This window comes from Paraphaeosphaeria sporulosa (genome assembly GCF_001642045.1).
Source record: "Paraphaeosphaeria sporulosa strain AP3s5-JAC2a unplaced genomic scaffold CC84scaffold_5, whole genome shotgun sequence".
NCBI lineage: Eukaryota > Fungi > Ascomycota > Dothideomycetes > Pleosporales > Didymosphaeriaceae > Paraphaeosphaeria > Paraphaeosphaeria sporulosa.
Genome location: NW_017253364.1, coordinates 180,141 through 205,801, shown reverse-complemented (window position 1 = coordinate 205,801; position 25,661 = coordinate 180,141). Strand labels below are relative to the sequence as shown.

The window sequence follows — 25,661 nt, the reverse complement described above, 5'->3', positions numbered from 1 at the left end:
ATGATTATTCAAATTGGGTTGGAATTTCTTAATCTCCACTGGTCACTATACTAGCGGCACTAGAAAATAGAGTGCTCTCCTCAATACCTTACACGTATACTTGAGTCCACTTTAATCTATCTCGAACCTGTCCCCATTGTTCGTGTTTGGATCAAATGGCTCCGGATCCGCATTGATTACGCGGAAACCTCCCATACCCCCATTCCACATGCCGTCATCCGAATCCCAGTCAGAGTCAGAGTCAGACCAGGTGCCCTGCGGTCGACTCGGTTTAGCCTGCTCGTTTGTAAGCTCGACAATCTGCCCAGGCTGGAGCTTGGTGACGTTGATCAGCTTCTTTGCGTAGATTTGGCAGTTCCATGTCAGGACGTTGTACGGTTTCTCGGCCATGAAGACTTCCTCGCCTGAGGAACGGTTAGCTCTATACGAGTGTGTGAGAGTGAAAATGACGACTTACCTTTTTGGATGAAGTGCTCTGGGTCGGCGAACTCGACGGCTGCACCGCTGACGAACTTGTATTTGCCCTGCATCCTGCCGCACTCAATCCTACGGTACGGGCCGGTATTGCACACGCCACCCACAGCAGAGCCACAGAAGACCTTCGCGTTGGGATGTCTCACTGCATTGCCGTTCTGGTCTGTAGGTTTCCCAAGCTGCTGCATAGTCGCCTCCATGCCGAGCTGGTTGCCGACCTTCATGACTTTACCGACAACGACGGCGTGGTGCTTGGCTCCAACCGTCGGCCCTTGCTTCACGAGGAAGAGGTACATTCGTTTGTCCTTGAGTGTTTCTCCCTTCTTCCTTGCTGCTCTTTGGGCAATCTTGAAGTTCTCGATCATGATCTTATCGTTTTCGTCGGCGGGGCGACACGGGTCGGGGTCGATGCGGGCTTGCAGCTTTTTGTTGACTTTGCCGCCTTTGGCGCCTGCGGTACCGGCTTTGGGCTTCGGACTGAATTTACATGCTGCTGCGGACGTACTAGTTGGAGCGTGGGATTTGGTTGGTGTAGCGGGACACTTTCCAGCCTTCTTCATCGCCGCAGTGCATTTGGTGGCCGTCTTGCACTTTCCAGCTTTCTTCATAGCAGCGGTGCACTTGGCAGTAGTCTTACATTTGCCCGCTTTCTTCATTGCAGCAGTGCATTTCTTAGTCTTCGTGGGCTTCTTAGTACCCTTCTTCTTTGTGGTCTTTTTGGGTGTTTTCTTCTTTTTGGTCGTCTTCTTTTTTGCCGGTCGCTTCCTCGCAGGCCTTGCGGGCCTCTTCCGGGAGGTGCGAGAACCTCTGCTCCTGCGAGCCTCGAGATGTTGCAGACCGACGCCTTCGACGCCTTCGAAGGTTGAGACAGCACTGCTGTCAACTTGCATCATGTCATTGCTACGATGACTGGGAAGCGATTAGTAGGACGTTGTCGATATCGCATGCTACAATCTTACCCAAAATGCGGGAAGAAGCTGAATGCTCCTCCCAGGGTGAACAAAATTCCCACCAATATCACGGCAAATTGTGCGCCCTTCATCTTCGTCGACCAGTCGGAGAAAAAGAGAAGTCGAAAGAGTGGGGTGATACAGATGTCTGCAAGGACTGAGCGTAGAAAGAAGTGACTGTACAAAGGAGTGACTATGGTAATGAATGAATGTTTGAAAGTAAAACGAATGGAATAGAGCAATTGCTCCTTGAATCTGGTTGGAGAGAGCCTGCGAGCGGAAAAGAGCGTTTATCATTGTTGCACAGCCAGTCGGGACCATGAAGTGGCCAGCCTGAACCGGACCCAAAGCCTCATAGGGTGCCTACCCTGGGTGGAGTAATGTCCGTCACTTGTATAGGTTAGGTTGGAGCTAACACTTCTGTGGTGTCCTTGTGAGGGCAGTAACAATGCGAAGGAAACAGCTACCACAGTGAGGCCGGCGGCCATTTTACCATGAACATCGTGTCCTGCGAACTAATTGATTGCATGCCATGAACCTCAGTTGCAATAGATATCGCTTGCCGTCAGTGTAGACTCCTTGATGCCGAACTCGTACGCACCCCGAGGTCGAACTCGTGACGCAAGGCCGACTGAATGCTCTCGTTTCGTTTCATCGGACATTGGGAGAGGCTCTGCCACAAATATGAGCTTGGCGACATATACAGACTTAATTTAGAAAGCGTTCAGCAGCTGCAGGTGTGAGAGCCGGAGGGGTGGGCTGGTGAAAACTAGGGCCTCGCCTCGCCTCGCCCTTGCTCAACATGATTGGCCCACTCATGCACGGCAACAGGGATCCACGTGGGAGGCTGGCAGATCGGGGACGGACTAACTTACTACACGCGCTAGACACGCACGATAGCCGGAGATTGGCATCAGGAACATGCGACAGTTGTTCGCCGACACCAGCACGATTGCGCCGCACAGCCACCCTTCTTACGGCCAGCCCTGAGAAGATCGGAGGGCTACTCATTAACAACCCTACACCCACCGACTCCCAGGGCGTGCTGGGATAACATTCGCCTCTCCCTTGAAATGGACCGACTAGCATCTCGCTTAGGACTCTCTCGCTCTCCTAAAAGTCAATCTTTCAAGGAATGGAGTGATTCGGCAACAGTAGGTATGACAGAATGCACTTAGATATGGTTGTTGGGCATTAAAAATTTCGCAGACGACGTACATGGTCTATTAACCAATCTCATCAAGTCTGGCACCGACGATGGACAGTCAGCTGCGTTTAGGCCGGAAAGACTCGAAGCCCTGGAGGGCGTACTGGAAAAGACACTCACTAATGCTACAGGTGAAGTCGCCATTGAAGGTGTGCAAGCCCTACTCATCAAAAGTCATACATCTCTCGCCAATGAGCTGGAGGCCGCATCCCCAACAATATCTCTGCTGTTGCATTCGCACGCATGCTTCCCGTTCGCAAAAGAAGTGCCACTGACCAAAGATGCCCTTGTCCGCTCCGTCGGCTTGATCACAAAGGGCAGTGATTACATGTTCTCACAAGAAGCATCATTTAGTCAAGAGCCCACCATAAGAGCGCGCTCAAAAACTGCGAGAATGGAGTTCGTCTTTTCAGCTCTCGCGCATCCCGTTCCATGCACCGGAGTTCCGACGAAAGAAGACGTGCTTGATGTGCTATGCCGCATTCGCTACCCGCACCCAAAGTCCTTTACGGTCCAGCAACGCAGGACCATCACAGAACTGGAGCCGTTAGCCGAGCGTCTTCTACCACCATCATCTGCTCTACCTTCAAGAGATTCTCTCCGCATTTCGATCAGCGCGTTGAGACCTCTAGCCAATATTTGTAATTCAATGAGAGATGACAAGGGTGTGGAAGCGGAGAAGGTCTTGGCGGGTAAAGAAAGTCTTGATCGGATTGAATTTAAGGAGTGGGCTAAGGCCGTAAGTGTGACTATGGCTCTGGCTCTAACATCGATAGAAATTAACAGACACCAGGCGAGCTTACCTGGTGTATTGGATAGGCTGATTGGTGTACTGTCTACGCCGTCATAGGAGTAGTCGCCTAGTATTTCTACGGCACAAGCATGGCATTGAACACGCCGTCTATGAAATGTGTAAGGCAGAATCAAGATCTATCTCACCTCGTGCCTCCTCCACCACTTTCCCTACCCGCTCACCTCCATCTTTCCCTTGAACCATTCAACCAGATGACCTACCGTCGGCTCCTTCCACAATAAGGTAGGAGGCACTTTGATGCCCAAGACACTCAACAACTTCTGCCTCAGCGAAACAGTCATGACACTATCGACCCCTAGATCTGCAATCGCAGCTCGGACATCAATGTCCTCCACGTCCATGTGCAGCACTGCGCCAATGCACTCACGGATCTTCGTGCTAAGCCAAGCTTTAAATTCGGGTCCTGAGGTTGGGTGCGCCGTTTTGCCATCGCTCGCAGTCACACCATCCGAAGTGGACATGGCAGGACGAGGACGCCGGGGCGCGATCTCCGTCACGAGCGGGAATGGAACCGGTTCTTCCGCGTCAAGGATCCTCGCACGCGTCACGACCGCGTGGTCAGTGTCGTGCTTGTCCAAGTGCTGCCACGCCTGAAACCCTTCATCACGAGTAATGTCGGTGATGCCTTTGCTGCTCAGCTCCACCGTCAGGAACTCGGAGTCTGCCGCCAGCCCCATCCCTCGCCAGGCTGTCCACTGCATAGCGATGGCGTTGTCGCCCTGCTTCCTGCGGTTCGTGGCGAGTACGTCGAGGAAAGCATTCGCCGCGCCGTAGGGTGCCTGGCCCGAGGTACCAACAAGCTGGCCGATGGAAGAAAACAGGACGAAAAAGTCGAGAGTGGCAGGCGGGAACAGCTTGTGCAGCGTGAGTGCACCGGCAACCTTGGGAGCAAAGACTCGGGAGAAAGACTCGGATGTTGTGTCTTTGATTAGACCATCCTCGTTCACGCCAGCCGCGTGTATTACACCAAGCACAGGCGGGAGATGGAGGCGATCAAGTGCTGCAAGTAGCTGGGCGTCTGCATCTGGTATGCTGATATCCAATGAAATACCGTATATGCTTGCGCTCTTGCTCTCTAAGTGCTGAATCTTGTCCGTGATGACTTTCACTCGGCCATCCACCCTTGCCCACTCACGCCGAGGTGGAAGGCTGCTACGCGACACCACCACGATGCGACGTGCGCCTTTCTCGACGAGGAAGTCTAGGACCTCCAGACCGAGATCGCCGAAGCCACCAGTTACGACATACGTGCCTTGCGGCTTGGGTAGCAACGTACGCTGATAGTCAGACTGATGTCGCTGGGCCTTGGTGAAGGGCCTCATTCTGGCTATTCGAGGCAGTCCATCCTGAACACGGACTACGTCCTGATCTTGGACATACTTGAGAGCCAGTGTAGGAAAACTCGTTCCCTCACTGTCCAATAGTCCACCCCATAGCTCAGGATGTTCTTGTGCCGCTATTCGTGCGAAGCCATATAGCGGTCCTTGCGTGAGCGCTGTGGGTGTCGAGGCTTGATAGACGCTGTTCGTGACAATGAACAGTTTTGGGGTAGTAGGCAGAGTAGAGAGGTGCTGCAAGAGACGAGTTGCCTCCCAAGTGAACTTGTGCGCTCGATCACCGATCACATCCCATGATCGGACATTACCGGGGGCGTAGACTACGATGACGCCGTTTTTGCTCAATAGGTGCGACACCCCTGTATCGCTCAGGTCATCGACTGAAGCTATGTGAAGCAGTGGATTCGCGACAACTTGCTGAAGATCATCTGCGTAGGCTTGAGACAACTCTTCGTCATCGCATACAAGCAAAACGTGGTTGATGGACAGGGGACTCTCCGAAAACACAGGTGGCACCCATGCGAGCTGGTGCACCAGCGCATCGACACCTGTAGTCCGATCTGAAGCTGCCTCAACATCCGAGAAACGCATCGCCTTCAATTTCGCCAGGAGTTCGCCTTGCTCGTTCAAGACACTGATATCTGCAGCCAAGCTCTTCAGATCGTTGGCTTCTTCAATATACAGGTACCCGACCTTTGGCGGCGGCTCCTTTGATATGAACTGGACTTGGTCGATACCAGAGACAATGCGCATCTTCGGGCTGTTGAAGAAAATCGAGGACCCAACGGATGTGGCAGCGTCTAGGAATGGAGCCCAAGAGGTGGGATCCCAAGTCAGTGTATCTTGTTCAGGATCCATGTCCATCTTGACAATCATCTCCTTGTCGTTTCCATAGTGCTCGATGACGGCCCATGGAAATGCTATCCCTGAGACTCCTATCTTCTGCAAGAATTCCCAGGCGAACCCATTAGGAAGTACAGTCCCTATGCGTGCTTTGATGGAATCGATATCATACGTTTTGTGATAAATCGTCACATCGTCTTGAATCCACTTGCAGGAGCTGTGATCCAGCCAGGGATGGCTCGAGTCATCAGTAGTCTCTTCTAAAGATTTCAAGCGTGAGTAAAGATGTAGCGAATTGCCCTGGGCGACAACTTGAACTTCACGCAGGTCTGCGGTCATAGGAGTAGGAACACGCAGTTGTAAGTCGTTCAAGATTGTGGCGTCTGTTGCGTGATGGAATGTGTTGCAGTAGACAGCGGCAGGGATGATCTCCGTATTATCAAGTGGATGCGTGAGAGGATAAGGCTTTGTCCTTTCGTCGAGAATTGTTGCAAAGACTCGCGTTCCTGCCCCGGCAACATCAGTATAATGGCCCAGAAGCGTGTGCTTGTCAGTGTCGTGCTGCTGTAGAGCACCTGGAGATCCGGTTTCGACCTCTTTCCAATAAGGTTTCTGTACCCACGGCGTACCCGGTACGTCTGGCGCCCAATGGGTCGATCCAAATTGGGTCTCAAAATCCACGGATGCGCCAGCTGTGTATAACTGGGCCATAGCATGTGCCAAGGTTCTTTTGGATGAGACGTTGCGCTTCATGACTCCAAATGTGGCCGACTCATCCAATCCTTGTGTCACCAGACTTTCGCTGATTGAATGCGTAACAATAGGATGAGCAGATATCTCTAAGAAGATCCTGTAACCATCATCAGCCGCTGCACATACAGCATCATTGAGCCTGACTGGCTCAATCATGTTCTGCAGCCAATATTCGATGTCGCGGACAGCCTCGGTGCGTGGATCGATGCTCGAGGTGGAGTAAATTGGGATGGTCGCAGGACGAGGGAAGATCGAATGTTCCATGGCAGCTTTCAGGGGCTTGGCCAATTTCTCAAGCATGGGAGAATGGAAGGCAACATCGGTATTGACTCGGAACGTCTTGATGCTCCTTCGGACCAATTCATCCATGTAGTGTTCCAGCTCTGCAACCTCGCCGCTAATCACGCATGACGAAGGAGAAGAATCGATTGCGGCGACAATGTTATCTTTGCCTCTGAGTTCTTCCATGGCTTGCGTGAAGGGTAAGTTGACCAAAGCCATCCCGCCGTGGCCTTCGACTTGTGCGTACAAGCGGGATCTCCGTGAGACCAGTATCGCACCCTCTTCCGGTGTCAAGCATCCCGCGACAACGGAGGCTGCAATCTCGCCCACCGAGTGACCGATGATGGCCTGAGGCTCTATGCCCTGACTCCGAAGTAGTTCTGCCAACCCAATCTGCATGAGATATGTCATCACCTGGATCTTGCTGGCGGAACCGAGTTCACCCGTGTGAAATGCAGATAACGCGGAGAAACCTGCTTCTCGATCGACCAGCGCCTCTAGGTTCTCAATCGTCCTGTAGAAGACAGTCTCATTCAGAAGTTCTTTCCCCATGTCAGGCCACTGCGCTCCATGTCCAGAAAAGACCCAGACGACGTCTTTCTTAGTTCCATTTCCTAAAATCCGACTGCTGGTTGACCACTGACTGACTGAGCCAGCCGCAAACTCTCGAAGGGCTTGCACAGCCTCAAGATGGGTACTGGCCAGGAAAGCGACGCGGTAGTCTTGTGCAGCTCGACGTTGCGCAAGCGTATTAGCGACAGCCCTCAAGCTTGCTTTCGCTCCGTCGCCGGCTAGCCAGTCTGCAAGCTGAGAAGCTTGGTTCGCAAGCCGTTTCTCCTGGAAAGAAGATAGCACCAGTGTCACCAACTGCTCATCGATTTGCCCCAAGCTTTTCTTGGCGATCTCGCGGGTATGTGTGTAGAAAGTTGGAGCTTGCTCAATAATAGCGTGTGCTACAGAGCCGCCATATCCGTAAGAGCAGATCGCTGCTCTACGAGGTCCCTCAATCTCGGGCCACCTGGAAACTTCGTCAACAACTTTAAGACCCGAGGTGCTCCAGTCTACGCGCGTGTTGAGCTTCTTCAACAGTGTTTGTGGCGCCAATTCACTTCGGTTAACTGCCATGACGGCCTTGACGAAACCAATAGCCCCGGCAGCTGCCTCCAGATGGCCCACGTTGGGCTTGATCGACCCGATGGCGCAAGGTGGTCCTCCATCTCTGCCGACACCGTAGACACGCGAGATGGCACCCACTTCCGTTGGGTCTCCCAGTGAGGTTGAGGTTGCGTGTGCTTCCACATAACCAATCGTCAAAGGGTCAATATCACCTGCTCGCGAGAGTGCTTGTCTTGCTACCATCTCCTGAGCTTTGGCGTTCGGTGCCATTATACCATTTGTCTTCCCGTCTTGCGCCGTGGCAGTTCCTTTGAGAACCGCCAAGATGTTATCGTCGTCAGCGATAGCGTTCGACAACTTCTTTAGCACGATGATTGCGCCACCTTCGCCTCTCGCATAGCCATGAGCATCATCGTCGAAAGAGATGCAAAGACCATCAGACGCGAGCGCACCGGCCTTATCGAGCATGTACGTAAGCCCTGGTGCACAGAGAACGTTAACACCTCCGCACAAAGCGACTGAGGATTCGCCTGATAGAATCGCTTGATGGCCTAAGTGGATCGCGATAAGCGATGAGGCACATGCTGCGTCGACTACGAATTGATTAGTACGCACACTCTCTTCGCCAAGCTTGAACGACAGTAAGACGCCCTCAGGGGGTAGAGATCTTACTGACCTGCGGTACTAGGTCCCATTAGGTCAAGATGATATGAGATCCGATTCGGAATTCCATGGTAAGCAGTACCAATCCCTGACCATGCTTCGACATTTGGAAGGTCTTCCATAATCAGCCTCGAATAGTCGTCAGAGTCGACACCCATGAATACAGCTGTATCAGACTCGGACAATTGTTTTGGGTCGATACCGGCATTCTCAAGAGCCTCCCACGAGAGCTCAAGAGCAAGCCTCTGATGTGGGTCCATGAGCTCAGCCTCTTTGGGTGAGATACCAAAGAAGGCCGCATCGAAGTTCTCCAGATCTTCGATGAAGTAGCCTTTGCGAGTCGTGTTCGCAATAATCTTCGCGTTTCGTGGGTCTCTGCGCAGCCATGGCTCCCATCGCTTCCCGGGCACTTCACCAGAAGCATGCTTCTGTTCGATAAGAAACTTCCAGAGCTTTTCAGGGGTGTTATTTCCACCGGCAGTTCGACAGGACATGCCGACTATTGCAACATCATTGGCATTGTGCTGTACACATGTTAATAGTCAGTCTGTACGTGATCATCCTTGGAACTGACCGCTTCCGGTGGCGTGGGCGCTCGCTCTGGACTTCTGGAGGCCGTAGAAGCGCTGACAGGTGTGGGAGGATAGTCACAACTTTCCTCAAGCGTTTTCGGGAGCATGATTGGAGATGTGAACATAAACCATGTGCCGAAGTTTGGCTCTGAGTACTTTCCAGAGCCATCATATGGTGTTTTTATACCGTTCTGAAACTTCAGTTACCAATCGTTGCGGACTGTCTTGCGATTAGAAATCCGTTGCGAAGTCAAAGACGACAGGACGACCTCAATATCGAGCACACCAACCCACGCATTAGCGCTGGCCAATTGTCACAACAGTGCCTTGTTTTGGACGAGCGCATAGATCTTCCCTTCCAAAAGGATTGCAGCCCGCGTCTCACGTAAACGTAGGAAGGGCCATGTCGTGGTAGCCAGGCGCGTTTTCCACGACTGCGACCCTTCAGCTCGGGTAAGATAGGAGGATGCATTGAAATTTTGAAGGAATACTGAGTCCGTACAGGAGCGAGGGTGGTTGTCAACAAACAGGGACAAGGGCAAGGTGCATATGGGTGTACATATCACGCGAAGAGACCTCGGACTGGTTGTATCAAGCCGAATGTGAAGTGAAGTGACTGTGTGAAGACCACGTAGACGCATTGCACTGGTCCTTCGGACTCATCCTGTCGTTATCTTGCATTCAGATACCGTGTCTCCGGTTGACTTTCTCTATTGATTCATCCGAGAGAACAGGGTAGACGTGTGTGAAGTATGCGAACCAGCGCGGGAACCGCATTTCCATGCGGTTGTGTTTCATCATATCTCTAGGCCACTTCCGTGAACAGGCTGCAATTCGATAAAAGGCTGTTTTACGTGGTGCTTTCCAAAGGTATCTGGAGTAGTTTTCTGGCCTGTTTTGCACGTGCTGTCAGAGACGGCTGTGGGAGACGTAGTGATCCGCGGAGAGTGTCATGTACGCGGTGTCCACGCGGACCCAGGCTTATGGTAGTATGCGCGCGCAAAGCATGATAGCCAAAAAATGCACCGAAGTCCGGCGTTGTCCATCCCACTCTGATCAACACTCGCAGCCGAGATTGCCATTATAGTGTACAATGCCATTACAAGCAGGTTATTTCCACTCGATGCTGTAGTAAGATCGTGATGGAATTGGTAGTATAGAGTCGAAATGTTGTAAAATGGCATCTGAGCGGATAAGCGGAACGTTTTAGGCCAGGTTTCTGGATGCTGTAGCTGATCTCAGCCTGACAAAGGTCAGTCCGCAACGAGGCGACACCGCTCGGGCGATCTATATCTTGCTATCTTGTCTTCTCTCTGCTGCGCTGCACAGGAAAGAGACGTATGTATGCGCAACCGTTGAGGCAGCCAGGAAATAAATGCACCGAAGAAGAAGTGAATGCGTGCATATGCGCTAGGCGTAGGATTGGACGATCCTCCATCCGTCACCAAGCCCTAGGGCATGCGTTCAGCTTGCATGTACCATAGTCCTACAAATTTTAGCGTGATATTGGACATGCACTAAAAGTTTTGAGGATACATGAGACCACTCTATTACTGTGGGGCCTGAAAGCTATCTCGTGTAATTCCCAGGCAAGCGAACACCGAGGCCCACTTCACCCAGGATGTCGTGCCTATGCCGCCGGAAAGCAGTCTCGAATGGAATCCGACTGCAGGTCTACTACAACATCACTATCGCACTGCCTAGACCCACTGCTACTAACGCACTGCCGATAGCTCTGAATTGCAGGCCGAATGATGGTGCAACCATCCTTCCACTTGCACCCCCCGTATTACCAGTTGGCTGAGCCGGCCCAAGCGACGGCGTGGGGGTACCCGTACCCACAGGGCCCGTCCCGTTACCCGTCCCGTTGACAAGATCCGGGAATAGGTAGCTAGTGTTTCCATCCACGACGATCCAGTTCTTCACCAGCGCCGTGCCTTCTTCGACGGTTGCCCATTGATCCGCAGTGCACTGATCCTTGTCCAGGACGTAGCACTGGCTGCCAGGTAATTGAACTGGCTCGTTCGTGATGTTGTAGACATTGTTTGGTCCTTCGGTCGCGTAGTCTGGGTTCTCGGTAGTAGAGATATTGCCCGTGGCAATATCGAAATTGAAGAGCGCACGAGTAAAGATCCTGTAGATGGTCTCAGGCTGATACGCGGGTCCCTCGTGGCCGGCTTCGTAGACGCGAGTAAATGACAAATTGCCGTACTGACGAACCTGTCCACCGATGTAGGACTCGTTCACCTGTACGGGTGCGTAGCCGGCCGAGTGGTAATTTTCGGTGTTGCTATAATTAATTGCCAGAGACAGTAGCTCTCCGCCGTACCAGTTACAGGCGTAGTCTCGATCGCCGTAAACCAAGGTAACTTTGATTCCTTCCTCAAGCAGGTATGCTAGATCCTCTTTCCAACCGGGACGAGGGTAGTCTCCGATGCTTCTGAAAGCTACTGAGACAGCACTGTTCGATTGCGTCCAATTGAGCGGCACGCCCAAACCCTCTTGAACCCAGGGCTGGTTCAGAAATCCCTCATACCACGGCGGTGGGAAGCTGGCCGCTCCAGGAGCGGAGATATCGTAATAGTTCACGTCGCTATCAAAGTAAGGGTCGCGGATTTCTTCCGTACAGAAGGTCTCGGCTGCTTTGCACACTTTATTTACTGATGCATTATAGCCTTGGTTCGTCGGGTCGTAAGCAAGGCTGAGGTTTCGACACTCTTCGATCTGTGCAAGGCAACCATCGTCTCCGTACAAAGCTTCCATAACTTGATCGTATCGGGACTCATTATACGCCTTGATGCCGTAAGTGTTGTTGTACGCCATCATAGGATACCCAGGCCACTGGGCAAGACGATCGATGCATCCATTGATGATAAGCAGAGTGTCCAGATGCAAGATGTGGGTCTCACCTGCATCGTCCCAGGTGCCGTTTTCGATCCTCTCGTTCTGTTCCTGGAAATATGCTGCAAATGCAGGTCCATAGCGCCCACCGTAGGACTCGGTAGCGATGGAGATGCGGTTGTCGTTAGGCTTGTAGCCTGGGAATTCTTGGAACCACACCTGGGCGAAATTCCAGAGGGCTCGTGCGGAGTTCTCTGTGCCCTGAGTCGTAAGGTTCTCGTTCTGGCTAGGGTAGGTGCCAACGTAGAAAGTGTTGTTTTGCTCGGGTACACCGTCTGAGAAGTCGGCGATTTCCACGCCTTCCGAGCCGGTGAGCGAGGAGACCGTGACATTCACGAGCTTGTCGTATGAGAGTCCAACCTGAACAGGCTGATCGAGGTAGAGCATGTTGACTGTAGCGCATAAGAATTAATCGTCAAGACACACAAATCGTCGAAACTCACCCTCATTATTCCATGACCACTCATTCAAGTATGTGGAATTGGAATCCGCATTCACGTGGCAAGGCCCATTCTCTCGCAACAAGCCCAACAAAGAACTACTTCCTGGGCCGCCGTTCATCCATATTGATAAAGGTGCATTCTCAGGATCCTTTCGTGCCTCGAAAAACCAGAAGAAGGTGTTGATCTCATACGTCTGGTTCCTCACTCCAAGATCATCGAGAGCACCAGCAGGTAGATGGACATACCCTGAGTAACTCTTCACGCCTATAATGGCAGACGAGTGAGCTTATGTTTTGATATGCGCTGCAGGAAGAGCAACGTATATTGCATACCTTCGGTTGTTTCGCAGATGTTGTTCTGCACAGACGACTTAGTATATAATTTAATTTCATACTGAAAGTTCCAAATACCTCTTTGTAAGAGATTCTGATGCCCTCTTCAATCTGCGACTCGAGCACCGTAACGCCGCTGGGTGTTGGCGGAAACTGGGCTAGCACGGTAACCCCGCTAAGCGCACCCAAAGCTGCAACGAGCGACAAGGGAACCATGCCGAAATCTCAAACGTGCCTTTCCAGCCCAGAAGCCTGGAGTAGCTGCATTGCAACGGGAGAAGGCGGCTTATATGGCCACACGGCATGTATGCTGCCGACGAGCTTACTCTACGACAAGTACGCCGTACAGGCACCCATCATTAGTTCAGTATCATGCTTGAACGTGCTTTTGAGACCTTGTAGCTTCCTAATGGGTTCCTAGCGCACATGCAGTGCACGATGGATACGACCGGGTATAGAAGTTGTGATCCCTATGACGTGTGTATTTCCAGATAGCAGTCGAATCGAGCGGGGAAGCCAAGATCGCCAAGAACATCCGCTATCAAGACGTAGGAAGCTTTTCCCGAGCGCGAGACCTGTGAGCTTGATCATTGTGCCGTCAAAACTTATTAGTCATTAGAGGTAGGACGGCAACAGCTTCCACGGTGAGCTGGTGCCGGGGAACCGTGAAAATGGAGAATACTCCCCAGCCCCTCGGTTTCCTTTTGTAGCAACCCTAGGCATCTTCACAAACCGCTTGCAAAGACAATCGCTCGCTTATTGTAATGAGAGATCTGCAACAATGTCATCCTAGAGAATATGTTCTGATCTAGCCATAGTGGACTCTTTCTATTAGAGATGACCCTTTCCGACCTCGCCTCTTCAATACTCTTATGGCCAAACTGAAATAAGAGTATTCTAAGACACACCCTGCAAGCGCATTTAACAAGTCGGTTGAAATCAGGTAGATGAAGTCCGATACAGAGGCCGTTAGCATTAGAGAGCGTTCAAGCTACCTTCCATCCCTTTCTGTGCAGCCCACGCCTCCAAGATGAGCACAGTCTCGAGGTGATTACCTGCCCTGGCTAGTTCTACAGCCGTTCGCCCCATGCTACCTCCGCGGACGAAGACATCAACATCAGCTCGTTGCAAAAGCCTTTTCACGATGTCGCCTTCGCCATATTCGACTGCTATCATCAGGGCAGTTCTCCCTGTAGGAGCACGTTTGTTGACTTTGAGATCTTTCCGCGACAGCAGAAGATTGATTATCTCAATTGAAAATTGAGATGTAGCTTCAATAAGTGGCGTGATTCCACGTACATTTGTGGCATTGACGTCGACATCCTGACGTTGCACAAAGTATTCAACCCCTGGTGTGAAATTGCGAGCCACTGCTTCTAAGAACGGCGTACGGTGTTGACTGGTGGGAACATTGACTTTGGTGAGAGGGCAATCGCCGAGAATCTGTAGCAGAGGTAGATCGCCGCGAACAATGGCTTTCTCCAAGGTTGATCGAGAGTCGGTGCCGGACGTGGAGGTGGGATCCGCCCCCAAGCTGAGCGTGTGCTGTACGGCTGCCAGATCGCCTTCATCGATGGCCACGTGCAATTTGCTTGTCAGCTCTAACGTGCTGAGCTTGAGGAATTGCGCCACCTCATCATGTCTTCTTGTGTAGAACAAGGGAGTACGTCCGAACTCGTCGATCGGGTTGACATTTTGGTTGTAGTCCTTTATTAGTATCCTGCAAATAACGAGGGATTCGGCTGCAGCTGCCAGATGTAAAGGCATGGCACCGCGGATTGTGCGCGTATCGGGTAAAGCACCTCGATTTAACAATAGTTCCACGAGCGGGGCGTTCCTATTTTGACAGGCGACGTGCAAGATTGAACGACCTAGTATATCTTGATGATTGATTCCCGATATTACCCTGTCATAGGCTTCGTCACATTCTGTAGGACGGTCGGAGACCAAGAATTGGCGGACTCTGGAGAAGGCGGCCTCGTCATCTAGATAGTCAACGGAACGGATGAGCGCATTACGGCCTAAGCAATCCTCAACGTCATCAGGTGTGGTGGACGTTGCTTGTGTAAGTGGAAGAGCAGTATAACCTCCGGAAGGAAGGACGCATAACGACGAGCGGTATGAGGTAGGAATTCCCAGAGATCCCGTGCCCTCAACACCTGTTCAGCAATCTTATGAAACTCATTGGACATCTCCTTGAAGTAATTGCTGGGTTGTAGACAATATGTGCAAGAGCAGGCGCATTCGAGCATCCGACAAGCAATCAGGAACGCATGAGAGGCGTGGTTGTGTTGTGCAAGGCTATCCATCGCAGGGAGACCTTGACTTCTGGGACAGACGCCGCTTCCTCGAACAGGGTATTCACTCAAGATATGGCTTGCAAGCATTGTTTTGACAACAAATGATGAGCTTGAAAGCGAAGCATTCGCCCAAAGCCTGCGAGCACCTCGCGATATCTCAGAGTCGAGGCGTTGCAGGAAGGTTTCGAATTCACGATGGTGAGAAGAATGAGTTGTGCCGTACAGAAAAAAGTGCTTCCTCATGGTTCCCTCAAGTGACTTGAGGTAGTTGATGGCTGGCAGTACGATTGCGCGGAACATTTGGAGGAAAGCCCTGGATCGCTGAGCTATTAGTCAATTAGCTTGTATGGGAGCAACATACCACTCTTCAGCCTCCTGTTCGACATTGCATGCTATGGGCAATAATGGTGCAGTCGCTGTTGGTCGAGGAGACTTGCGGCAGCGTTGCGCTCGATCGCCCTCTGAGCATGGAAGATGTCTTTCAACGCATCGATCGCAGCGCTGCGGCCATTTACGATCTGTAGGCAAACACTATATCTAGTCAGATCTACACCGTTGAGAATACAGTCTAGTATGAACCTTTTGCTTATCTTTCCGACAGCTCTCGCACTTGATGTAATCCAACCGACGTTTCTTCCGTGGTACAGCGACCTCACCAGTGCCTACGGTGTGACTGGTGAGACCTGGTAGTAAAGTTCGCGATGAGTTCACTGCCGGTCCCGGTGCGACTCTGTTATCATGTAATGGGAAAGTTGAAACCATACGAGGCGCTAGTGCAAGTGGAAACATGGTCTCTGGCGTACCAGGCTGATGGAAAGACATGTCGCTATTTTCATTGTACCCGTGACGCTGAAGAAGGCTAGTTGAGTCTTCAGGTGTTGGGAATGAGAAAGATACCTACACGTATTTATATCTGAAGACCGTCAGTGCATTCGCAAGGTTCAACAGAGGTGTGGCTTTCTGGGCGTAGAATAACCTGCGAAGGTGCGCCATTGGCCAAGTAGCAAAACGCCTGCTGGAGGCTGACGTTCTTCCAGGCCAGTGCGATGGTGCGCCATTGGACAGATCACAGCCCTGTACAAGATCAGGCTAGAAACTCTCCGCATCAGTGCGAGAGTGCGCGATTGGCGGACGAGGCGATATCAGTCGATACAGCCGTTGTAACACCAAGTTCTCACTGTGCTCGTCTGTTGAGCCCTAGAATATGCACACCCGATGCTTAGGTGATAATTGCATAGACCAGTATACTACTTCCAGTAATGTTAGACATTTGATATGGATATTCAGACCCTTTCCAAGACCACGGACCGTCCAAGACCACGGACCGAAGATCTGGGTCTGGCTCAGTGTTCGCGGAGTCGCGGAATTGGACATAGAACCCGAGCTTCCTGTAAGGTTTCTTGCTTTATTGCCCCTGCTCCTGGGGTCCATGCGGGATATGCTGATTCTCCGAGTGAACCTGCGATTGCGCTGTTAGACAGTACGTCGTAACGGCAACCAAACGATTGCGATGCTTATAGATGAATGCATAATTTTATCAGGAAATCCTAGATGCTCTACAAGCACGTGGTATTGCATCCTTGAGAGGTGAGGATCTCGAATAGACCCAAAGATATGAACTCAGTGAATGATGCGGATGTTGTGTGCCAGTCGGCTAGAGGCTTCCACGTGTAATTAGACCAGTAACAGGTGATAAGGTCAAGAAGGAAAGGTTGTTAAGAGACGGCCATGCGTTCGCATTTGTAACTGTAAAGCCCAAGGAATAAAGGTGAAGGGTCCACAGGTCTTGGCAGGTACGAATGACGTGAGGGTCGGAATCGGAAATATTCCGCAACTGCCCGAAAATCTTCTGTACTCTCCACAACAATGCGATCGCTATATCGAAGCCTGCAACCCATCTGCGTGCCGCTGTTGCACCCGAAGCATACGACACGGATAGCTTCGACGCCATTGCCGCCATGGACGCGCTCCTTCCACGCGTCTGCTACTTGCAGAGCGGTTGACCTTGTGTACACACTCCACGATGAACACGGCAAAGCAAAGGGTGCGCCCATACTCATTCTTCACGGGCTGTTCGGCACTAAGAAGAACAACCGTAGTGTAAGCAAGTAGGTAACTTGATTCCCAACTCCAATAACGCGCACTAACACTTTGCTCAGTGCGCTGGCCCGCAAGCTGTCTAGGCCCGTCTACGCTATCGATCTTCGTAACCACGGCGAGTCACCCCACGATAAGGAGCACAATTACACCGTCCTCGCCGAAGATGTCGAAGCATTCCTACAGAAGCACAATCTCAAAGATGCTACCCTCATCGGCCACTCGATGGGTGCGAAAACCGTCATGGCAGTCGCCCTCCGCAACCCCGACTCCTGCGCGAACATCATCCCCGTAGACAACGCACCGGTCGACGCAGCCCTCGCGTCCGACTTTCCCAAATACGTAGAAGGCATGCGCAAAGTGGAAGCTGCCAAGCCGATGAACCAGAAACAGGCGGACGAGATCCTGCAACCGTATGTGGAGGAGCTCCCCGTGCGACAGTTCCTATTGACAAACTTGGTACGGGAGCCAGGTCAGCCACTGCGGTGGAGGATACCGGTGAAGACTCTGGCGTATGCGCTGGACGACATGGCGGACTTTCCGTTCAACAACCCGGATGAGGCGCGGTTTGGCAAGCGGGCTTTGTTCATTAGGGGCACCAAGAGCCATTATGTGAGCGACGAGACGCTGCCGATTATTGGGCGATTCTTCCCCAGGTTCGAGCTTGTCGATGTGGACAGTGGGCATTGGGTCATCAGCGAGAAGCCGGAGGAGTTTATCAATGCTGTCGCGAACTTCTTGCAGGAGCCGGATGAGTAGTATGGACTCTAGTAATATGTATGACTATCCAGGCATCAAATGAGGCCAGTGTATCAGATGGTAGACTATAAGCAAAGGACATAGAGGATCTCAAGACGCGAAGCGACACCACTTCGGTCTCGCTCGACCGCTTAATGCGGTCATCTGATTTCCGTGACATAGTTACAGTAGTCCATGATTATGCGTAGTGGGTGCTCCTATGTCGACAAATACGATGATACACCGAGTGTGAAAGGCCAGTATCGCTGTGTCTTTTGATATGCAGCTCTCCTGGCTTGCGGAGTGCAAGGACCAGGACTTCATGCATGCAGTGCCACAGGCAGAAGGCAACAAGCAAAAGCACCAAACCCCCCACCGCTCCATTGTTCCGCGTGGTCCCCTCGGAAAATCTGCCGGCGGCAGATGTCGGCAGGCCCTCCGCCGCGTTCGCAATCTGCACCCAGCAGCGATCTGCTGCTTGGCGATCTATATGTCACAATCTACCCGTGTCGACGAATTATCCCCGAGGACGACTGGAAATGTACCCCAGCCTTGGCCTGTAGCGTGTTTGGACTTGGCTTCCCCACACGGAGGACACCTTGGCAGCAACCTACATGTATACCTTGGACGTAGTGTCTCTCGGCGGGCAGGCATGGTGGATAAAGAAGGGTGGTGTGTTTCGAGGGCTTGGCGAGGGCGGCAGTGGGGTCGTCAAGACGAGACGGGACCAAGAGCGGGGTGGAGATGGATGGCTGCTTCGGTGGGCATGTGTACATCTTTTGATTGAGGTTGCACATGTCATGGCTAATGAGGTGTCGGTGGGAAGGGGATGGGGCGTGGCGACTTGAGGGTCATTGGTAGGGACTTCCGGTGGGAAAACGAAGGACAGGATCACACTGTGATGGAGTTGTCATCGAGCCCGATGACTATTCTTAGCTTTGGCATTGCCGCTGTGGATTTTGTATAAAGCGGGCCTATCCCGATCAGACCGTTGCATCTATCGAACCACCAGTGAATAGCAAGTCTACAGCGCATCTCGAGACAGCAACAATGGTGTCTTTCAAAGCCCTCGTCACAACGGCCCTGGCGCTCATCCCAAGTGCTATCGCCGCACCCGCAGACACCTCCGCCCTGGTCGCGCGCCAGAACTCTCCCTGGCAATGGTGGACTGAAGGGCAGGGACAGTTCAGCTGCCAACAGCAAGGCGGCGGCAAATACTCGTGCAACTGGAACGGGAAGTCTGGCGGCGGCATGGTCGCTGGCACCGGGTGGGGTGCTGGTAGAAAGTGCGTTTCTCCTCTCCATATCGCTCAGTGACAGTCGGCCTGAAGCAGCGCAATGCTGACACCAGCGGTACCATAGGACAGTACGCTACAGCGGGCAATACAACCCCAAAGGCCCGGGCTACCTCTCCCTCTACGGCTGGACACGCAACCCTCTCATCGAGTTCTACATCGTCGAGTCGTGGGACGTCCTCGCGCCGGGCGAGCCCTGGACGCTCCGCGGCAACTACACGTCCGACGGGAACAACTATGCGTTCTACACGGCGCAGCGAGTCAACAAGCCGTCGATCGAGGGGACCAGGACGTTCACGCAGTACTTTGGTGTAAAGAGCGAGGCACAGAAGACGGTGGGAAGTGTGAGCGGGACAATTACCACAGGGAATCATTTTGATTTCTGGTCGAGTAAGGGGTATCGGATGGGAAACTTTGAGCAGAATATGTTCATGGTTACGGAGGCGTTTGCGAATGGGACAAAGTTGCCGAGCGGGACGAGCACGATTACTGTTAGTTAGGTGGTGGTGGAAGTGGTGGAAGGATATTGCTGCCCTTGTGTAGGCTGAAGGATGATGCCTGCGTGAAAAGGCGCCGGTTCGCTTTGCTTTGAAACAAGAATGCTGTTTATTCATTTTGCTGAGACCAGTTGCATCACAGTGAGTGCTGGATAAACTCGGACGCCTTTACTGCGGGCGTCGCTTGAACGCGCCCAGCTTTCTTCAACACCCGCGGTGCATCGATCATGATAGCTCATCAGAACTTTGGGTAGCTGCATGAGGTCAGCCATTGTATGCAATGCTCGATCCGATGTTGCAGTGCGGAACACTCGCGCTGACGCAGAAGTCCGCGTCAACCCGGATCTTGCACGTTCTCAAGGATGTCCGACAGGTCTCGTTGCTCGCACGAGGCTCAGGGGTAGGCGGCGGACCAGAGCGCAGTGCATTCTATAGACTTGGTTTCCAAGGGCATTGACAGTGTAGTGGAGCAGACATTGACGGGACGGCATGACCCGAATGTCACACGTTACAACTCGGTCGAGTTTCCTTGGATGTACCCACAGACACAGCATCGCGCTAGGATGGCCCACACGCGCTTGTACCTGAGCTACGCTTGCTGCAAGTTCTGGAGCTGCAAGACGCTATTCTGGACCGGCGGGAGTTGAACAGGCGTTTCTGCGACCTGCTGGCGTCCAGGATGCGCACGCCGCAACGCTGCAGGAGGGGCAATCGGCGGGCGCGCTGGGCGCTGCTGGGCGCCCACAGCGGCTGTTGAGCAAATCAGCCCGTCGATGACGGAGAGGGAGCCTGGAGGCCGGGAGAAGGTGAAACAGGCCCAGGGCGGCGCCTTTGGGTGCCGTGGAGGAGGCACTGGTGGCCAGCGGACGCAGGGCAGCGCTTACGGGAAGCCGCGGTCGGGCAGCCGTCGTCTGTGGTCAGGCGGCGCGGGCAGGCACTGGGCAGGCTGGCGTCTGGCCGTGCCGATCAGGGCGTTGGCTGCTAGCCGTTGCTAGCCCCTCTGCCGCCCACATCACCGTGGTCCAGAAGGCGTCCCAGAATTAGCACTGGCCCGCCCGCGCGTCCCTCCCTTTGCGCGAAACATATCCACCCCACATCTCCAGCGTGGCCGGCGCTGCCCTCCTGCGTGCTCCTTCTTTCTCGCGCCCTCCGGAGAATCTGCTGCGCCGCTCCCCAGTGCCCCTTCTCCGTCCGCCGCTGACCCTCAAAGAGTCCGTGCCGCTAATTCTCAAGCACCAAGCTCCGCTGCCCTGCTCCTGACTACGGCCCTTATCACAACTTTGTCTCGCGCAATCTGGCTTTAGCCCGCAGCTCCACAGCAACCTTCGCAACACCCGCACTGCAAGCTGCACGCCCATCCACACGCAGCCATGCTCGTCAACAAGAAGCTCGACCGCTTCAAGCAATGGGCGGGAGAGAAGATGGGCGGCGAGGTCAGGACAGGCGTCTCCGACGACTTCAAGGCCCTCGAGACTGAGATGAACCTCCGCCACGAGGGTGCGTGGTGCAATCGTCTGAACTCCAGCGCCAATTAGCTAACCTGCGCAGGTATGGACCGCATGCAGAAGTCCATGACCGTCTACGTCAAGTCGCTCTCGGAGCGCGCCCAGGGCACCGACCGCGAGAAGATGCTGCCGGGTGGCCACCTCGGCTCTTCCATGGTCTCCCACAGCGAGGACTTCGAACCCGACTCTGAGTTTGGCAACTGCCTTTCCTGTGCGTGCCCCGCCCCTGGTCTTCCGTCACCCACACTAATTGTTCCGCAGCGCTTGGACGAGCAAACGAGCGCCTGGCGCGCGTGCAAGAGACGTACGTTCAGAGCGCCACCTCCTCGTGGCTGGAGGGCTTGGATCGCTCCTTGGCCCAGATGAAGGAATACCAGGTACGCACGCGACCACAGCATCTCTACGTGCGGAACATGACCTGCTAACCAATTGCAGAATGCTCGTAAGAAGCTCGAACAGCGCCGCCTCAACTATGACACGTCGCTCGCAAAGATGCAAAAGGCAAAGAAGGAGGACTTCAGGGTCGAGGAGGAGCTCCGCGCACAAAAGGCCAAATACGAAGAGTCGAGCGAGGACGTCTTCAGACGGATGCAGGACATCAAGGAGTCCGAGGTCGAGATGGTCCAGGATCTCACTGCATTCCTCGAGGCCGAGCTGTCGTACTACGACCGTTGCCGCGAGATCCTCATCAACGTCAAGCGCGAGTGGCCCGTTCAGTAAGCATGCGACTATCGAATATGCGGCATGACGCGGCTAACAATATTGACAGGGACACCTTGAACCGCTCGCGCTCGCGCTCACACTCGACCGCGCACGGCTACGCTGAGCGCTTCAACCCCCGCGAGGAAGAGCCAGAACCAGAAGCACCGCGTATTACTATTCCCAAGCTCTCCTCCCGCAATCTGTCGCCGCACGGTAACCCCTCGCCCGTCAGCCGCCCCACCTACAGCCGCCAGTCGACCTTTGATAGCCCGACCCGCTCCACCCGCGACGACTCACCCGCCCGGAACCGACTCTCCCGCGTTCCGACCGAACCGACCGCAATGCTGGCCGGACGCAGCAACTTGCGTCCCGTTCGACAGACCAACACCTTTGCAGACGAGTACGAGGATGATTACGAGAGGTCCAACGGACAGCAGACGTACAGACGAGACAGGTCGCCGCCTAGTCCTGGGACTAGCAGCCACAGCAGTGTCATGTCTCGCGCCGCATCCTGGTCCCAGAACGATTTGCCCCTCAGCAAGAAAGCTCCGCCGCCACCGCCCCCGTCCAGGGCTAAGAAGCCGCCACCACCTCCGCCTCCCATGAAGCGAAGTGCGTTGAGCTCCTCTGAGGTTTCGCATTATTAGCGTCATATCACTAGAGCTTTGTTGCCTTGCTTTGCTGACATCGTGCGCTACAGAGCCCACGAGAATCGTCACGCTTTGATCTCTTTGGGTACGCATAAACGGCGTTCGGGTCGATGTTGTATTTTCGGCATGTTGACATTTGGCTGTTTTGTTTGGGATGGTGAAATCGCGCGTCAGCGACTGCAGCGTAGTGTGGGAAACATGGCAGGCACGGCGTTGGCGCGGAGGCATAACTCAAAGTTGTACACGGCGTTTTTGGGTTTGGAAAGGTAGCGTTGTTGGACCATTCGAGGCATGCGACACATCAAGTTGCTTTTATCTGCAATTAAGAAGCTATCTCCTTTGTTGAACATCTTTCAACATGTCAGCCAGATGTGAACAGAAGGGTTGAAGTGAGGGTATATGAACAGCACTGACCGAGAAGCAATTGCTCAAGGATGGGTATAGAGCCATTCCCGCCAAGCCGTGGTATAGTACAGCAAAATCCCCAATTTCCGTACATGTAAATGCTGAAGCAAGTGTTCGCCCACATCCTCATCCTCATCACCTGTTTTGCGTCTGGTTCGGGAATGTCCAACTGTCCTGTGTCGCCGCATCAGCGCTACAGTGCTAGCGGTATGTATGCCGTCTACTCACCCACTGCTGCAACCCCGGCTGCGCACTCTCCTCCCACTCGCGCGCGCCATTCTGCGCAGCAGACGTGTCGGCCGGCATGAAAATGGCATCGCTGCCCCTCTGCAAGCCCGCCAGAAATCCATCCAGATCGCTCTCGCCCACGCCCGCGCCGCCCTGCGCGCTCAAACTCCCCAGCAACGACTCAAAGTCGACATTCAAGTTGTCCATCGGCGTCTGCAAGCCCGTCATCCCGATACCCAGGTCGGGGCTTGCGACGCTGCTCTGGCTGCGGGTGAGCTGCGGAAGAGGCTGCAGCGTGGGGTGCTGCTGCGGGGGCGCGGCGGCCTTCTTGGGGATGCCCTTCATGATGTAGAAGGCCTCGAGGTTCTCTTTGACGGTCCAGAGGAGGTCGGCGCAGCGCTCGCGCACGCCGACGCCGTAGCAGTGCCCGAAGATGTGGTCGATGATGGTCATCATGCGGTCTTTGCGGTCGAGGTCGGGTGTGCGGTACAGCTCGGTCAGCAGCAGCAGCACGGCATGGTACTGCTGGTAGGTGGTGCTGTACCAGGCCCAGGAGGACAGGGAGGGGAGGGTGTCGAGGGTGGCGCCGATTTCGAGCGTGGTCAGAGCCGCGGTGAGGAGGACGTCGCGGAGGCGGTTTTCAGAGTCGGAGCGCGGGTGCGGCGACGCCTGGGGCAGGTGCCGGTACAGCAGCATGGAGTCGCAGCGGGCCATGAGGCAGGTAGCGACGAGGCCGGCGTAGCGCTGGATGGGGACCGAGGCGTCGAGGTGGTGCAGGTATTTTTGCTGAATGTGGCGCTTCTTGGCCTCGACGCGGGCGCGCAGGTCGTGCAGAGTGATTGCCTTGCGGTCGATCTCTATGCGCCCGCGGAAGATGAGGCGATGGATCTCGTTGCATTCGTAGCGGATGAGGGAGAGGGTGGCGTCGGTCCAGCCTTGCACGGGCGTGGGGTTGTGCTGCCATTTTGGCGAGCCAAATTCGAAGACGTCGTCGTCCACGTTGAGGGGGAGGGGGCAGTCGAAGTCGTCAGATCGGATCGAGGGGTGCGGGCCTTGCGCTTCGGCGGTTTTGAAGTCCAGGAAGCAGATTTGGTACCAGAGGAGGGAGCGGACGTGGCGTTGGAGCGGGGTGAGGGTGTGCGCTGAGGAATGCGACAGGCGGTGGATGCCGATGCACTGGGCCAGCCGGACGAGGGCACCTACGACTACGGACGTGGCGCGGGAGATTTGTGCCCTGCACAGAGGTATGAGATATATGGTCAATGCTTGGAGTGTCCGGATGTTGGAGGTCTTTGCCCAGTTGGCGCGGAGGAGTGCTCGTTCGGTCGCTTTTTGTAGCCTCAAGAACAGATCTTCTTTCGAGATGCCAAATTGCGACTTTGCTTGAAGCGGAGAGACAGATGCAGCGGCAGCCATGCACACAGCTAGCATTAGCGCCGTACACGAATTCGGGTTTGTATTCCCAATCTCGATGTTCATCCAGAAGCGTTCAAAAAGACGTTTGCAAAATGGTATGTGCAGCACGTGGGCAAGAGGACTGACAGCCTCTATGTACCGGTTGAGAAGTGCTTCGGCTTCCATTCTTGATGGAAGCAGCGGCGGTTCGATGTCGTTGTTGGAAGAGTTAGATATTGACCCACCTAGGAGCAGATTGAGCGAAGGTGAGAGGGATGGCATGTGTTCTGCCGATAACAATGCTGAGGCTTGTGATGCTCTCTGCCCCGCCACTGAAGACGTTGAAGGAGGGTGGTCTGACAGAAGCTTTCCAAGCTGCGTGAAATTCAGTAAATGCTTGTTGCAAACCACATGATCTTCATCGGAGAAGTACCTCTTCCGCATACTGCGGTCTGAAGAAGCCAGTGATATTTTCACAGATGATCATTCTTCCAATCCGGATAGTAAGATCAGTCGCGACCTCCATCTCATCGTCGTCTTCATCTTCGTACACATCGTCGGGCGTCTCTTCCGGCTCGGCAGGCAGCTGCTCCCACGCCGCACCTTCAGATTGATCAACCTGCACACTTTGCTGATACGCCTCCCATTCGTAATCTCTAGGTGGCGTTCCCGGCGTGGTCGTGCTCAAAGCCTTATCTTGCTCATACATAGATTCATACTTTTCGGGCTGGACTGTGCTCGAGCTGTGCGTGCGCAGCGGGATCGGCTGGGTCCACTCTGCGCTGCTTTTACTGGCATGTTCCCTCTCCCTCTGCTTCTTGCGCGCGGCGCTCTCTGGGACCGTGATAAAGACACATTCTCTTCCAAAGGCGGTGCAGTTCTGACAAGGGTGTGTTTTGGAGCATCGACTTTTGCGCGTGCGGCATTCAACGCAGGAATTGATGGGGCGTGGATTTCGGCGGCGCACCACGCGTGACTGCGGCAATGCTTGTTCGGACATTTCTGATTACCATGTTGCCAGAGCCATTGCGGATGCAATTGTTGGATGCTATAGTCGCGCGCGGGTGTGGTGGGGGAGGGATGCCCGCCGAAGGCCGGCCCGTCGATTGTTGGAGATCAGCACACAAGGCTGAGCACCACGTGACTGACGGGACCTTAATTG

At 53.8% G+C, this 25,661-nt stretch overlaps 10 protein-coding genes across 10 annotated transcripts; 5 read left to right on the top strand and 5 right to left on the bottom strand.

Moving 5' to 3' along the window:
* Window positions 1–12: 12 nt before the first annotated feature.
* On the bottom strand, window positions 13–1,517 carry CC84DRAFT_721999 (uncharacterized protein; the record flags this gene model as incomplete). The annotated part of the gene is made up of 3 exons (XM_018187168.1): window positions 13–404; window positions 458–1,383; window positions 1,434–1,517. Coding segments are annotated over 3 exons (1,303 nt in total), but the record flags the coding sequence as incomplete, so codon positions are not given.
* An 821-nt stretch (window positions 1,518–2,338) lies between these two features.
* On the top strand, window positions 2,339–3,699 carry CC84DRAFT_1163963 (uncharacterized protein). The gene is made up of 3 exons (XM_018178375.1): window positions 2,339–2,582; window positions 2,634–3,370; window positions 3,425–3,699. Exons 1-3 carry the CDS (start codon window positions 2,498–2,500, stop codon window positions 3,479–3,481), a joined length of 879 nt encoding a protein of 292 aa, XP_018035781.1. The 5' UTR covers window positions 2,339–2,497; the 3' UTR covers window positions 3,482–3,699.
* Window positions 3,595–8,995, bottom strand: CC84DRAFT_1243646 (ketoacyl-synt-domain-containing protein; the record flags this gene model as incomplete). Its single annotated transcript, XM_018184123.1, has 3 exons — window positions 8,453–8,995; window positions 6,939–8,369; window positions 3,595–6,761 (listed from the first exon to the last, which is right to left on the bottom strand). The coding sequence occupies exons 1-3, from the start codon at window positions 8,931–8,933 to the stop codon at window positions 3,595–3,597; spliced, it is 5,079 nt and encodes a 1,692-aa protein (XP_018035780.1). The 5' UTR covers window positions 8,934–8,995.
* Window positions 8,996–10,584: 1,589 nt separating this feature from the next.
* On the bottom strand, window positions 10,585–12,903 carry CC84DRAFT_1144759 (alpha/beta-hydrolase; the record flags this gene model as incomplete). The annotated part of the gene is made up of 4 exons (XM_018176468.1): window positions 10,585–12,304; window positions 12,356–12,619; window positions 12,688–12,712; window positions 12,766–12,903. 4 exons carry the CDS (start codon window positions 12,901–12,903, stop codon window positions 10,689–10,691), a joined length of 2,043 nt encoding a protein of 680 aa, XP_018035779.1. The 3' UTR covers window positions 10,585–10,688.
* Window positions 12,904–13,662: 759 nt separating this feature from the next.
* CC84DRAFT_1175584 (ankyrin) lies at window positions 13,663–15,809 on the bottom strand (the record flags this gene model as incomplete). The annotated part of the gene is made up of 4 exons (XM_018180164.1): window positions 13,663–14,846; window positions 15,134–15,300; window positions 15,349–15,518; window positions 15,567–15,809. 4 exons carry the CDS (start codon window positions 15,807–15,809, stop codon window positions 13,663–13,665), a joined length of 1,764 nt encoding a protein of 587 aa, XP_018035778.1.
* A 1,021-nt stretch (window positions 15,810–16,830) lies between these two features.
* Window positions 16,831–17,956, top strand: CC84DRAFT_1205224 (alpha/beta-hydrolase). The gene is made up of 2 exons (XM_018181959.1): window positions 16,831–17,095; window positions 17,147–17,956. Exons 1-2 carry the CDS (start codon window positions 16,854–16,856, stop codon window positions 17,841–17,843), a joined length of 939 nt encoding a protein of 312 aa, XP_018035777.1. The 5' UTR covers window positions 16,831–16,853; the 3' UTR covers window positions 17,844–17,956.
* Window positions 17,957–17,973: 17 nt separating this feature from the next.
* CC84DRAFT_721944 (uncharacterized protein) lies at window positions 17,974–18,764 on the top strand. The gene has a single exon (XM_018187167.1). It carries the CDS (start codon window positions 18,103–18,105, stop codon window positions 18,607–18,609), a length of 507 nt encoding a protein of 168 aa, XP_018035776.1. The 5' UTR covers window positions 17,974–18,102; the 3' UTR covers window positions 18,610–18,764.
* A 63-nt stretch (window positions 18,765–18,827) lies between these two features.
* On the top strand, window positions 18,828–19,617 carry CC84DRAFT_1195881 (endo-1,4-beta-xylanase B; the record flags this gene model as incomplete). Its single annotated transcript, XM_018181423.1, has 2 exons — window positions 18,828–19,108; window positions 19,185–19,617. The coding sequence occupies exons 1-2, from the start codon at window positions 18,873–18,875 to the stop codon at window positions 19,615–19,617; spliced, it is 669 nt and encodes a 222-aa protein (XP_018035775.1). The 5' UTR covers window positions 18,828–18,872.
* A 1,049-nt stretch (window positions 19,618–20,666) lies between these two features.
* CC84DRAFT_1163960 (BAR-domain-containing protein) lies at window positions 20,667–22,822 on the top strand. The gene is made up of 5 exons (XM_018178374.1): window positions 20,667–21,111; window positions 21,163–21,330; window positions 21,381–21,496; window positions 21,555–21,835; window positions 21,889–22,822. Exons 1-5 carry the CDS (start codon window positions 20,985–20,987, stop codon window positions 22,466–22,468), a joined length of 1,272 nt encoding a protein of 423 aa, XP_018035774.1. The 5' UTR covers window positions 20,667–20,984; the 3' UTR covers window positions 22,469–22,822.
* CC84DRAFT_1163959 (uncharacterized protein) lies at window positions 22,537–25,572 on the bottom strand. The gene is made up of 4 exons (XM_018178373.1): window positions 24,933–25,572; window positions 23,105–24,874; window positions 22,886–23,050; window positions 22,537–22,821 (listed from the first exon to the last, which is right to left on the bottom strand). The coding sequence occupies exons 1-3, from the start codon at window positions 25,497–25,499 to the stop codon at window positions 23,012–23,014; spliced, it is 2,376 nt and encodes a 791-aa protein (XP_018035773.1). The 5' UTR covers window positions 25,500–25,572; the 3' UTR covers window positions 22,537–22,821; window positions 22,886–23,011.
* Window positions 25,573–25,661: the final 89 nt, after the last annotated feature.

Excerpts from the sequence above, each read along its gene's own strand:
- CC84DRAFT_1163963 (XM_018178375.1), top strand. The coding sequence starts at position 2,498 with ATGGACCGACTAGCATCTCGCTTAGGACTCTCTCGCTCTCCTAAAAGT. Across the intron at positions 2,583-2,633 it reads GAGTGATTCGGCAACAGTAG|ACGACGTACATGGTCTATTA; the intron begins GTATGACAGAAT and ends AAAATTTCGCAG. Across the intron at positions 3,371-3,424 it reads TTAAGGAGTGGGCTAAGGCC|GCGAGCTTACCTGGTGTATT; the intron begins GTAAGTGTGACT and ends AACAGACACCAG.
- CC84DRAFT_1205224 (XM_018181959.1), top strand. The coding sequence starts at position 16,854 with ATGCGATCGCTATATCGAAGCCTGCAACCCATCTGCGTGCCGCTGTTG. Across the intron at positions 17,096-17,146 it reads AACAACCGTAGTGTAAGCAA|TGCGCTGGCCCGCAAGCTGT; the intron begins GTAGGTAACTTG and ends CACTTTGCTCAG.
- CC84DRAFT_721944 (XM_018187167.1), top strand. The coding sequence starts at position 18,103 with ATGCAGCTCTCCTGGCTTGCGGAGTGCAAGGACCAGGACTTCATGCAT.
- CC84DRAFT_1163959 (XM_018178373.1), bottom strand. The coding sequence starts at position 25,499 with ATGTCCGAACAAGCATTGCCGCAGTCACGCGTGGTGCGCCGCCGAAAT. Across the intron at positions 24,875-24,932 it reads GACCGCAGTATGCGGAAGAG|CTTGGAAAGCTTCTGTCAGA; the intron begins GTACTTCTCCGA and ends AATTTCACGCAG. Across the intron at positions 23,051-23,104 it reads AGCCGGGGTTGCAGCAGTGG|GACAGTTGGACATTCCCGAA; the intron begins GTGAGTAGACGG and ends GCGGCGACACAG.
- CC84DRAFT_1163960 (XM_018178374.1), top strand. The coding sequence starts at position 20,985 with ATGCTCGTCAACAAGAAGCTCGACCGCTTCAAGCAATGGGCGGGAGAG. Across the intron at positions 21,112-21,162 it reads GATGAACCTCCGCCACGAGG|GTATGGACCGCATGCAGAAG; the intron begins GTGCGTGGTGCA and ends TAACCTGCGCAG. Across the intron at positions 21,497-21,554 it reads CCCAGATGAAGGAATACCAG|AATGCTCGTAAGAAGCTCGA; the intron begins GTACGCACGCGA and ends AACCAATTGCAG.